Source organism: Saccopteryx bilineata, chromosome 2 (genome assembly GCF_036850765.1).
Source record: "Saccopteryx bilineata isolate mSacBil1 chromosome 2, mSacBil1_pri_phased_curated, whole genome shotgun sequence".
Classification (NCBI taxonomy): Eukaryota; Metazoa; Chordata; class Mammalia; order Chiroptera; family Emballonuridae; genus Saccopteryx; species Saccopteryx bilineata.
Genome location: NC_089491.1, coordinates 261154260 through 261166212, shown reverse-complemented (window position 1 = coordinate 261166212; position 11953 = coordinate 261154260). Strand labels below are relative to the sequence as shown.

The 11953-nt window shown below is 52.7% G+C and overlaps 1 protein-coding gene across 4 annotated transcripts; it reads left to right on the top strand.

Annotated features, from left to right (window-relative positions):
* Positions 1 to 4214: 4214 nt before the first annotated feature.
* On the top strand, positions 4215 to 10772 carry CRYBB3 (crystallin beta B3). Of its 4 annotated transcripts, none has more exons than XM_066255041.1 (6): positions 4215 to 4295; positions 5607 to 5695; positions 7085 to 7203; positions 8117 to 8249; positions 9131 to 9273; positions 10480 to 10772. In XM_066255041.1, the coding sequence occupies exons 2-6, from the start codon at positions 5621 to 5623 to the stop codon at positions 10643 to 10645; spliced, it is 636 nt and encodes a 211-aa protein (XP_066111138.1). In that variant the 5' UTR covers positions 4215 to 4295; positions 5607 to 5620; the 3' UTR covers positions 10646 to 10772. The 4 variants fall into 4 exon arrangements, with proteins under 4 accessions (XP_066111138.1, XP_066111137.1, XP_066111139.1 ...); XM_066255040.1 differs by having other exon boundaries at positions 5601 to 5695; XM_066255042.1 differs by having other exon boundaries at positions 4219 to 4274; positions 5601 to 5695.
* Positions 10773 to 11953: the final 1181 nt, after the last annotated feature.

Sequence of the window (11953 nt, the reverse complement as noted above, 5' to 3'; positions counted from 1 at the left end):
ACAGCACCATCTGACCCAGCACCCAGGGAGCAGGGTTAGAAGATAGAAGAACACATGGGACAACTCACCAGCTGGGCACAGATGGCAGGAGCAAAAGGCAGTGCTAATGTCCCCCCACATCCTTTCACGGTCCACTAAAGAAACTTCCTGTGCAGGGAGTGAGGAGGGGAGGGGAGGAACCCGGGCCATGACAGAGAGCCCAGAGCTCTGCTTGCTGAGGCCTAACTGTTGGCACTGAGACAGTCCCTCCCCTGGTGTCTCCTATTGATGCCAGGTAGCACTGAAGGTCACATTTTATTTTTTTCGATCAAATTTACTTTTTGTTGTGTGATTGTCCATCTATCTTTGGTTTAGATCAGAAATAAACAGTGACTCCGTGAAAGAAAGATTAGACATGAGGCAAGTGTGTGGGTCTGGGCCTAGTGCTCATGTGGCTATTGGGGACCAGGTGCAGGAAAGTCACACTTCAGTGAGGACACTGCCTACCCAAGTGTGCAAGAGCCAGTAGAGTATTTTCTGTCTGCCTGGCCCAGAACCCTGAGCTCTCAGGCACAGTCCACCAGCGCCCCCTGCTGGTGTCAGAACTCATCCTCCAGCGTCCCCCCCTCCCCCCGCCCCCGCTTTTATTATTATTATTTTTAACCTTCCATCCCTTCTGTAAGGGCTTTCTTATTTTTGAAGTTGCATCTTTCTAATGTCACTACACCAGGGAGGTTTATGTCCTGGTTCCCCATCTCGGTCTCTCACTGTGCCGAGCAGTACTGGACACCAGCCAGCAGTGGTACTCAGCCTCGTCCTCGGCCTGGGCCCCCGAGATCGTCAGGGCAGCTTTGCCCTCCATGATGGAGCCTGAGAACCGGGCGGATGTCCAGGAGGGCTTATTGTTTGTATTATAAATCAGTGTCCTGGGGGCTTCGCCAGACTTCTGCTGGAACCAGTATGGATAGTGACCATTGGTGAAGGTTCCAGTGCTGGAGCCACAGGTGCGAGTGACTATCCCTCCTGGGGACACAGTCATAGAGGGCTCCTGAGTCACCACAGCCTAAGAACTGCCCCCTGAAAACAAAGTAGACACATGTCAGGAATAAAGAACCAGAGCAGAGGATCCCTCCAAAGGCTGGTGTGTGACGTCTGTTTTCCCTAGGGCAGTGAGCAAGGAGGAGGAGGAAGAGGGTCCAGGCCATGGTGCAGAAGGCAGGAGGACTCTCTGCCCCTGAGCTGGGACTTGACTCTCTGATGCCTCTTTATCTTCTACTGAGCTTGCTGTGAAGGGGTGTGTTTGAGGATTGCATTATGCAAATCTGAGCCCATGATGCAATCCCTTCCACTACCCAGGTCCTCAGCCCTGAGAGCAGCTACACTGTCAGGGGGTGAGCCAGGGCTGGCTGTGTGTGATCTACCCTGTGGGAGGAGACAACTAACTGCTCTAAGATATCATTCAACCTAGTGGGCAACTGTTCAGTGTCCATAAAATATCAATTGTTTGAGTTTCAAGTGTTCTGAGAAAATCCATAGCGCCACCTGGTGGCCTATGAGTGCTGGAGGGTGTGTGGACTCCGATCAGTTATTTAACAAATAATTACTGTACTGATTTGCTGTGTGCTAAGTATCATATTTTATTTGGATTTAATATTTTAATATGTTTTAATTAATATTTTAGGCTAAAAATTCTTATTTTACTATAAAAATAATTAAAATAATAAATCCATAAAATATTTATATTCCACAAATCCTGCAATATAGCAAAAAATTCACAATACAAGATTAGATATATACAATTTTAAAATCCGCAATACAGTGAGACCACGAAAAGTAAACCACAATATGGCAAGGGACGACTTATTGATTTATCCTGCACGGAAGTTGAGGTCTGCACAGAAGGTGGGCAAGAGGCACTTTATCCCATCCCAGAAAGGACCTCTTTGAGCGAGACTGAGAATTCACCTAGCAAAAAGTCTATGTTTTTTAACATTAAAACAACGGGGCTCCCTGGACCTCACAGAGTATTGGATGTCGACAAGTGCTTTTATATTTTGTAAAGAGGTTTCATATGCACACCAAGAGCAGTTGGAGTCTAGTCAACTGCCGTAAAACAAGATGACCTTTGCATGTACAAAGATGTTGCATTCAGACTGCAAAAACAGCAAATAAAGCTTTGATGCAAGTTGCATTGGAGAAGTTGGCGTGTCAGTGCGCAGATGAATGGACTCTCCCATGCATGCACGCCCATCACTGGCTAAGTTGATCTCTCTTCTGTGCAAATCTGGGGGCCAGGCAGCGGGAGAGAGTGGCTGGGGTCCTGGGAGAAGGGGCCCATGGGCAAAAAAGCAGGCTTTCCATTCAGTGTGGGGTTGAATCTTTACTCTGCCACCTCCCAGCGGTGAGAGATCTCTGAGCCTCGGTTCTCTAAACTGGAAATGCTGATAGTGACGTCAGTGGGTGAGTGTTTAAAGCAGCGGTTCTCATGGGTGGATGGTGCTCCCCAGGCGACATCTGGCAATGACAGAAGATGTTTTTGGTTATCACAAGGAGGGGAGGGAGATGCTACTGGCATCTAGTGGGTAGGATCCAGGGGTGCTTCCCAGTATCCTACACTGCACAGGACAGCCCCACCACAGAGCATGACCCGGCCTCAAATGGCAACAGTGCCAAAGCTGAGAACTCGACAAGTGACAGTGCTGGGCACAGAGCAGGTCCTCAGGATCCTAAAGGGTCTGATGGGCGGGGAGTCACACCGTCATGGAGGCTGTCTCCACCTCAGTCTTCCCCCTCATATCCCTAGCAGGTGGTGACTGCCTCCCAATTAAGGGATCAAAACCAGTTCTGTACGCCTGACCTGTAGTGATGCAGTGGATAAAATGTCGACCTGGAATGCTGAGGTCGCCAGTTCGAAACCCTGGGCTTGCCCGGTCAAGGCACATATGGGAGTTGATGCTTCCTGCTCCTCCCCTCCCTCTCTCCCCCCTTCTCTAAAATGAGTAAATAAATAAAAAATCTTAAAAAAAACCAAAAAATAGTTCTGCACTTTATACCAGGAAGTACCGCCTTGGTTTGAACTGTCCGCAATAGGCAGGGTCCTCAGTAAATAAATGGAAGAAAGAAGTAGACTGCCCAGTGTTTTGCTTTCATGATCAGTCAGTGACTCGAGGGGAGAGAAGGTTCGCCATTTCCTTGCAGAGACCGAGGCTCTGAGAGCTCCATGAACTCACTCAGGGTCCCACAGGTCCACCTGTCTCCTGAGTCCCGCTGCCACCCGGTCTTCTACCAGCATCGCAGGGATGTGATGACTGGGTTCCAGGCTGACCTGAGAAATTGCACCGAAAATAACAAAAGAAAGCGCTGTTCCTTAACCATTCATTCCTTTGTCCCTCGTTTTATTCATTTGGTAATCATGAAATACCTGTCATAGGAAACCTTACATCGTCAGACACTTACAAATGCATGGATGTACTTCTGTGGTCATAAATAAGGTGACTGTCACAATCACCTTTACTTCTGTCGAGGCTAAAAGCCAGGCCCTGGAGCAAGCCAGCACCTCCTCCTCCTCTCTGCTGTGTGACGTGGGTAAGTGACCTCATCTCTTTGAATGCAGTTTCTGAACCATCTATAAAATAGGGACCATAATTCCTCCCCAAAACAGGGCTGGGTGAGGAGTATATAGTGCCCTGAAGCCTGTACGGTGACTCACACATAATAGGTCTTCAGGAAGCCATAGCTGTTATTTTTTGTAGATAGATGCCTTTTATATGAAGAAAACCAGTCTTTGGTGGGTCTGTTGGAGCACCCCATGGACATGGTTGGATGGATCTGCACCCAATTTGGAAGTTATGTTTAAGGTGATCTGACATAAATGTTAGGCCACATGGCACATAGAAAAAGAGGAATTCTGAGGTTCCTCACTTCAAGAACTGGAGCCTTTCCGAGGATGTCACATACCCCAATAGGAACATGGTGGCACCGAGAAGCCAAAGAAGGAATGGGGGTGATCACTGGAGAACTGTACACCCCCAGAGCCCTCCTGGTGCTGTTGGGCTTCCCACAGAGCTGCTGAGGCCTGTCGGAGGCCATGGCTGAGGATCAGCACTGGGGCCTCCCTGGGGCCATTGTTGGAGTGAAATGGCCTGGACAGAATTAGGTGGACAGGCCGCTGCCTCAGCAGGCGGATGTGCTGGCTGGGCTGTCAGAAAGCGCCCATAAATAGGACACTCCTTGTAAAGGCAGACTGTCTGCAGACGGTGCTGGCCCCTCTGCTCTTCCCAAGGCGACAGCGACAGGTTCATTCTGGAATAAGCAGGGTGAGGAGGCAAGAGCTGTCCTAGCAGGCCCGGACCTTTGGCGGGCTCCATGGGTGTGCAGAACTGGCTCTGCCCGAACTGGGGACCCACCTGAGGGTTGGCACCGAGAGGGAGGACTCATGACAGCTGCCAAGCCCAGCTTATGTCAGAGGGCAGTGGCCAGAGCTCCTGAGCCTATGTGTCAGGAGGGGGCTGAGCACAGATGAGGTAGGGGACTGGGCATCTGTGGGTGCTGCCATGTCTTCCAAATCCTCCCTGAGCTGGACCAGGCCCTCGTTCCTGCCGAGACCAGGCACAGGCCGGCCAGCCAGCCAGCAGGTTGTGCATCATCAAGCCTGTGTCCTCAGCACATGGGTCGCCCAGCTGTGCGTTCCTGAAGCAGGGGTGGGTGGCAGCGTGGTGTGGGGTATAGATATGGGTGCCTGTGGACCGCTGTGGATGTCAGACAGGCACGTGTGTGTAAAAGAGACAGAGAAGCCATCTGTGTGGTGGATGTGACTGTGTACAACAACCATGGGAGTCTGTGTGAGTTTGTGTGTGCATGCACATGCCTGTGTTGACAAACTGAATGGTCCCATGTGTCCGTGCATGTGCGACAATCAGGAGGCCCCTTCCACATGACTACTGCCGAGCCTGTGTTGTGTGTCATGGCCCTCGCAGGGGTGGAGGGGAGCCTCTGAGTCTGTTTCTCTATGTGGCTGGGACGCAGTCTGTGCTCCATCAATGCAAATGGAAACTGGGCTGCAGCCGGTGTCCCAGGACCTGGGCTTGCATCATGCTTTCTTTGTCTGTCTGCCTGTCCATCTCCCACCAGTCTGTGGTCTCCTGTTTATCCTGAACACCCGGCACAGGGCCAGGCATGGGGTAGGTGCTCATGGAATCTGGTGAACAGAGTAATGAGTGAACAAAAGACCACAGCCTGGGCGGTGGCGGTGGGAGACATCCCTGGGGAGGAAACCCCGGAAGCCGGCCCTCTGAGCAGGCTTGGAGGTGGTGTCTGCACGGAGCTCCGAGAACCCTGCTTTGGGGGAACAGTTGAGTATGGGCAAAGGGCATGGGCTTTGGAGCCCAATCCAGGCCTCAGGGAAGTGACCTCACCTAGCTGGGCCTTGGGGTTCCACTCTGCAAAATGGGGATCATGATCCCACTAACCCATGGTAGGCCCGTGATAGGTGCTCAGCGAATGTTTGTTGAATGTCAGAAAGACTGAATGTAGGTCCTGAGTAATGACTGCATCCCATAGGCAGCCAAGTTCTGTAGCTCATCCTCAAATGGACCTAGTGACCTGTTTTCCTTTGGTTGAAGCCACAGGAGCTCCTGGGGGGATGGCAGAGCAACACGGAGCACTGGAGCAGGCTGCAGCCGGCAAGAGCCATGGAGGCCTCGGGGGCAGCTACAAGGTACTGGGCACAGAGGGGACCGGGGGCTGTGGGCCCAGGGCTGCTCTTAGGCCTCCAGGTCAGCTTCACTCCAGAATGGAGCCAGCAGGGAGTGGAGGACACCTTACCACTCTGCTGTAAACTTGCTTCATGACTTTCCTGCATCTTTCTTGTTCTGGGCCCTTGTCCGCAAGATGGAACTGATCACATACACCCTCCCTGTGGCACAGATGCCCAGGGGTCTCAAGAATCATGGCATGGATCCTCTGCTGACCTTGGTCCAATTTCCAGCCCTCTCTGGGCCTCAACAGTCCCATATTTAAAATGGGAATAACACCCACACTCCTTAGCCCCCAGAGTGGGTGTGAGAGCTAAATGCATGTGCTGTTGCCAATGCCAGCTGACAGTTGCAATTTGTTGGCTCCACCCTCTCTAAACTGCCTTTGGGGGCTTTAAGTCCAGACTGCCCAGGATGGGTTGATTAAGGAAGTAACTGGGGGCAGGCGCATTTCTGAGGATGAGCTGGTAGCTTTAACCCGAGTTGGGCAGCGGGGACAGGCAGGGGAAGAGCAGCAGAGAGGCCTGCCTGGCTCTGGGCCTCATCCATGGGTGGCATCGGGCCAGCCCTGCCCGGCAGACCCTCAGCTGCCCCCCTGGGTAGATTTCCGTGTTATCTATTGACCGCTGAAGACGTTGGCAGATCCCCAGAAGCAGCTGCCCCCTGGGAAGGTGGGTGCCCCTGCTGGGCCTTCCTGCCTCCTGCTGGCATCTTGGGCCTCGCCCTGTCCAGCACCAGGGCACGGTTAAAAGAGCTGGCTGACACACAAATCCCGATACCCCTGCCTAAGCCTTCTATAAAAAGGCCAGAGCAGAGGCTCCCCGAGGACTTCTCACAGAGACAGTGCGCGCTTCCAGGCGGGGCGAGGCCACGGCTTCCTCTGCCTTTGCAGCCCTCTCCTCTCTGGGCCTGGGGCAGGCGTAGGTCAGCCAAACGCCTGTATAAATGGTCCTGCACGGGCTGTTTAAAATGGAGATATTTCACGTTAAGGAAAATATCGATTTCTGGCCTCGATTGAAAAGTTTAGAACGGGGTCCACATTTCCTTCTGGCTGTAAGCGGCTTCGTTTCCCTACAGTCCTTCCTGGGGTCGTTGTACGCTATTACGTTCTCAACTGGCTCCCGCCCCGAGAGCGACATGGCAATCTCGGGTTTCGTTGAGTTCTCTGGAGGCGGCCACTAGGGGGCAGTGCAAGCCTGCGGCGGCGCTGGCTCCAGCCTGGCACAGCGCCGAGCTGTTGGAGCTTATGCATGTACCAGCCTCCACCGTCCCACGGAGGACCGACGGTGCAGCACAGGGACTGGGGCCGCGAGCCTCGCCCCACTGTGATGCTCAGGACGCTGCCCTTCCAGGTGACCGTGTATGAAATGGAGAACTTCCAGGGCAAACGGTGCGAGCTCTCCGCCGAGTGCCCCAACCTGACCGACAGCCTGCTGGAGAAGGTGGGCTCCATCCAGGTGGAGTCCGGGCCGTGAGTACCTGGACCCCAGCCCCTCCTCACAGCCCTGAACCTTCTAGGAGTTGGGAGGTTTGGGTTTGAGCGCTAGTCCTGCTGTGGGGCCTGAGGCAACTCCTTTTCCCTCTCTGGCCTCAGTTTTCCCATCTGTAAAATGAGGGAGTCGACCTGTTATTCACTTAGAATCCTTCTAGCTCTCTGTCTCTGTGGAAAATAGAGTACCGTAGGAAGAGGACAGCGGAAGACAGCGCAGCACCTAGCTCCGTGCAATTATAATTGCAATAATTATACCATCTAAAATTCAACATGCATTCTATCACCGAATCCTTACACCTGCCCTAGGAGAGAGGCGCCGTTCTTATCCGCACTGGACAGGTGAAGTCACGGAGACCAAAGTGGTTAAGTGTCAGGTCCAGGTTCACACGGCACGTGGGTGTCCCAGTTGGACTCAGTGCTTGCTGGCACTAAGTCCTACATGATCCTGGTCAAGGTGCTCAACCCTCTGGGACTCTGTTTTCTCATCTGTCAAAAGGGGACAACAATGGGACATACTTCAGAGAGAGGTTTTGTAAATGAACACAATGATGCACATAAATAATAAGAATATAACAGTAGTAATAATAATAATGCCATCTATGGAATACTTACTGTGTGCCAGACATTGTGCAAAAGGACTTTTCCGAGCACCCTACACAGAGGCCGCGCATGAAGTAGATTCTCAATACTATGTCCCAGGACCATTTTCTGGCTCAGAATCTCAGCTCCTTGTATGTCCCAGTAGGTCCTTCAATAATAGGACCCAGGACCAGTAATAGGATTGGCAGGAGGGTGCAAGGTCAAAGATCAGCAGCTATGGGCTCTTCTCTCACTAGACTTGGGTTCTCTCTCATTTGTAGCAGAGGTGACCTGGGTCTCTTCTCCCCTGCAGGTGGCTGGCATTCGAGCGCAGGGCCTTCCGCGGGGAGCAGTTTGTCCTGGAGAAGGGGGATTACCCTCGCTGGGACGCCTGGTCCAACAGCTACCACAGTGACAGCCTCCTGTCCCTCCGACCTCTGCACATTGTAAGTACAGGTGCTGCCCTCTTCAGGGGGCTCTTAGAAGCAGGATGTGCGGGGAGCTGGTCAGACCAGTTTGTTCTGCAAGCTTGGCTGAGGGCTTGGCCAGAATGGATCCGGCCTGGGAAGGGCCCTCATTATTTCTGACCCAAGTGATTGTGCTGGCTTATTGAATGGTCACCCGTCTGGGGGTCGGGACATCAGGATTTCCTCTTGAATGAGCTGGCAGGGCACTGGCCCTTCCTCTGTGATCCTATTGAAATGCTGAGCCGTATGGTCCAGTGTCAGATCAGTTACCGCCGTCAGAGAAACACAGCCTGGGGAATGGCTTCACAAAGTACCTGCTAAACAGCTCAGGTGCTTGGCTTGCATTTCTCAAACACCTGAAAGGGACTCAGTCCCTGTGACACTTTAAAATGCCACTCTTCTCTCTCACCTACATCACTCACCCTTGTCAGGATCGCTGCTGCTCCTTTGAGGGCAGTGGGAGGGGAGAGCTGGGAAGAGCAAATCGGAGTCTAGTTTGGTACAGCAGGAATGATCCTGCATTACTAATTTTGACCTTCTACCCTCTCTGTGCCTCGGTTTCACTATATGCTAACTGATGGGGTTGAATGAGACCCGAAAGGACCACTCTTGGTGTCAGGGAGCTCTGGCTCTAAGGTTCCTAGGGAGATCAGCTCTGGAGGAATCTCCCCAGGCCCCATCCCTCTTGCAAGAGGCTTGGGGATGAAGGGACCTCGTGCATCCTCTCCCTTAGGCAAGGGGCTTGGGGTGGGTGTTATTTTGTGATGACTTGATTTTTCCTGCGCCTGGAGCCTGCCTGACCCCTCTTCTGGACACGGGAGTGGCTGATTCACACTTCGATCTTGCCCCGCAACCCCCAGGACGGTCCGGATCACAAGCTTCACCTGTTTGAGAACCCGGCTTTCGGTGGCCGCAAGATGGAGATCGTGGACGATGATGTGCCCAGCCTCTGGGCTTATGGCTTCCAGGACCGGGTGGCCAGCGTCCGGGCCATCAACGGGACGTAAGGGACCCAACCCCCACTCTTGCCCCTGCCCCATCCGTCCTGCAGTCAGTCATGCCTCTGGCTCTAAACAGAATCTCTCTCACTGTGTCCTGGACAGCTGACATTCCCTGCTTCTCAGTTTGGAGGCCCTCCTGTTTACATCCTGTGCAGAGCCCCACTTGAGAGCCCTCCTGATACCAATACCCAATTGCTTGCACTCTTGTGCCAGTGGATTTCCAGGAAGCCTTAACTTAGAGAAAGTTTTATCTTTCTAAGAACTCAAGTGAAGTTTGTTTCTTCTACCTGTTCCCAGCGAAGTCTTCACTCCTTTTCTGGACATTCCCAGGCCCTTGAACTGATGCTCAGATTTTTCCCCCCCTCTACATAATCCTTGTCCTTCTTACCAGGGAAAGAGGCGACATAGTAGTTCTCTAGGTGTGGCCTGAGTAATACCTGGGGAGCAGGCTCATCACCTCCCTCTTTCTAGGCTCCATATCTCTGTTAATACAACCTTAGGGTCACCTTTCCTTTGTTGGTGACTACAGCTCACTTGTGGGCTTGTGATCTGGGGGATGAGCCTTGAAAGGTGACATCTCTCCCTGATAATACTGGGCATCTACTGTGTGCAGAGTATGGGGGCATCTACTGTGTGCAGAGTATGGGGGCAACAGGAATTACACAGCATCTGCCCTCAAGCATTTCTTAGTCTGGTAGGGAGATGGATAAATAAACAGGCATTAACACTTCACTGTGATCAGGATTGTGATGGGAGATGCATAGGGACTCTGGGAGCCGCAGCAAGGCACTTGAGTCAACCTGAGAGAATCAGGAAGGGCTTTCTGTAGGAGGAGACATCTAATTGAGATATGATGAAAATAAATGAAAGAGGGAAAGAGATAAGGATGAGGCAAGGAAGAGTGTCTTAGGCAGAAGGAACAGCATGTGTAAAGGCTCAGAGTCCTGAAAGTTGACAGAGAGTAGAATCAGAGAGGCTGGAGCATGGGGCTTGAAGAAGGAATGCTGAGAGATGAGGCTAGAGATACATAGTTTAGGATCTTATGAGCAAGAGAAGGAGATTGAATTCACCCCAAGGGCACTAGGGAGCCAAGGTGGAATTCAGACAGGTGGAGAGCATGCTCAGATGCTGGCTTTGAAAGGCTTAGCTGGGCTGGAGGCGGGAGGTGGAGGCTGACTGTCCTCACCCCAGCCTTGGTGTCCCGGCAGATGGGTTGGCTATGAGTTCCCTGGCTACCGTGGGCGCCAGTACGTGTTAGAGCGGGGAGAATACCGCCACTGGAACGAGTGGGACGCCAACCAGCCACAGCTGCAGTCTGTGCGCCGCATCCGCGACCAGAAGTGGCATAAGCGGGGCTGCTTCCTCAGTAGCTGAACGGCGCCAGGCCCCGTGGCTGAGGCCCAGGCCCGCTCTGGGGCCAGCGAACGCAAGAGAGGAGGTTTCAGGGTCCACCCTTTACTGGAATATGCTCAATAAAGCCTGGGGCCGGTCCCCCACCAGCCATGCTCCTCTGCAGTCACTTCCTGAGTGGGCCAGGCCTGTGGGGTGGAGCCTGTGGAAGGGGCAGGCTGAAGGAGGTGGGGCTTCAGGGTTCTGAGCCGCCTGATGAGGGCTGTGCTGTAGCCTGGGCTCCAGTCCTTGGAGCAGACCCACACATACAGATCTTGTGTCAGTATGACTGTGTCTCCATCTGTCTGTCAGTCCATGCATGCATCCATCCATCTTTCCATCCTTTCATCCTTTTATGTTCTTCCCATTGATTTATTCATCCTTCCTTCCACCTATCCATGTTTCGATCTGTGCTTCCATACATTCTTCATTTATCCACCCATCCTATCTCTTATCCATCCATCCATCCATCCATTTTTCCTTCCTTCCCCTTCCTTCTTTCCTTCCTTCCTTCCTTCCTTCCTTCCTTCCTTCCTTCCTTCCTTCCTTCCTTTTCTCCTTCCATCTTTTATTTCTCCCACCCATTCATCTATCCATCATTTCCCCCTCCACCTGTCAGTCTGTTTTTGTTAATTTATTCAGTAGATGCCAGACCCTGTACAAGGCCCAAGGACATAGCAGTGAACAAAACAAAGTCCTTCCCCCATGGAGCTCACCTTCCACAGGGGAGACAGATGGGGAAGAACTAGACTGGAGATACAGTGTTGGGAGGTGGTGTGTGCAAAGGACAAGGAAGGGGGTACGAGGAGGGAGGGATGGCACTGCTCTGAGGAGGGACATTCAAGCAAAGATCTGAATGGACCATGAGAACATTGCAGGCCAAGGCATGACAGTGGGAAGGTCGCAGGCAGGGGTGTGTCTGGGCGGTGGAGACACCATGGAGGCTGCTGCTAGGAATACACTCCATGCTAGGGCGGGGAGGGGGTCAGAGAGGGCGTGGGACCAGGCATATAGGGTCCAGAGAAGGGCAACACCCTGACTCTTCTCTGAAGAAGCTGGGAGCCATGAAGACTTAGCCTGCCTTAGGGTTTGAGATGGTGGCTCTGGTTGTGGAGCAGGGCACAGACTGTGGGACCAGGAGGAACTCCAGAAGGCCAGGTGGGAGGCTACTGCAGAGCTTTGTGTGAGCCGTGATGGTGTCATTCCCCAACTGTGTCAATAACTCCCTCCATGTGCCAATAACTCTGTTCCCTTGCCCAGAGTCCTTCTGCAGCCATGGCTGGGGAACTAAGT

What these genes read in the sequence shown, in the direction of transcription:
- CRYBB3 (XM_066255041.1), top strand. Translation starts at nt 5,621, where the DNA reads ATGGCAGAGCAACACGGAGCACTGGAGCAGGCTGCAGCCGGCAAGAGC. An exon ending in GCCTCGGGGGCAGCTACAAG is followed by an intron (nt 5,696 to 7,084) that starts GTACTGGGCACA and finishes CTGCCCTTCCAG; the next exon opens with GTGACCGTGTATGAAATGGA. An exon ending in GTCCGGGCCATCAACGGGAC is followed by an intron (nt 9,274 to 10,479) that starts GTAAGGGACCCA and finishes GTGTCCCGGCAG; the next exon opens with ATGGGTTGGCTATGAGTTCC.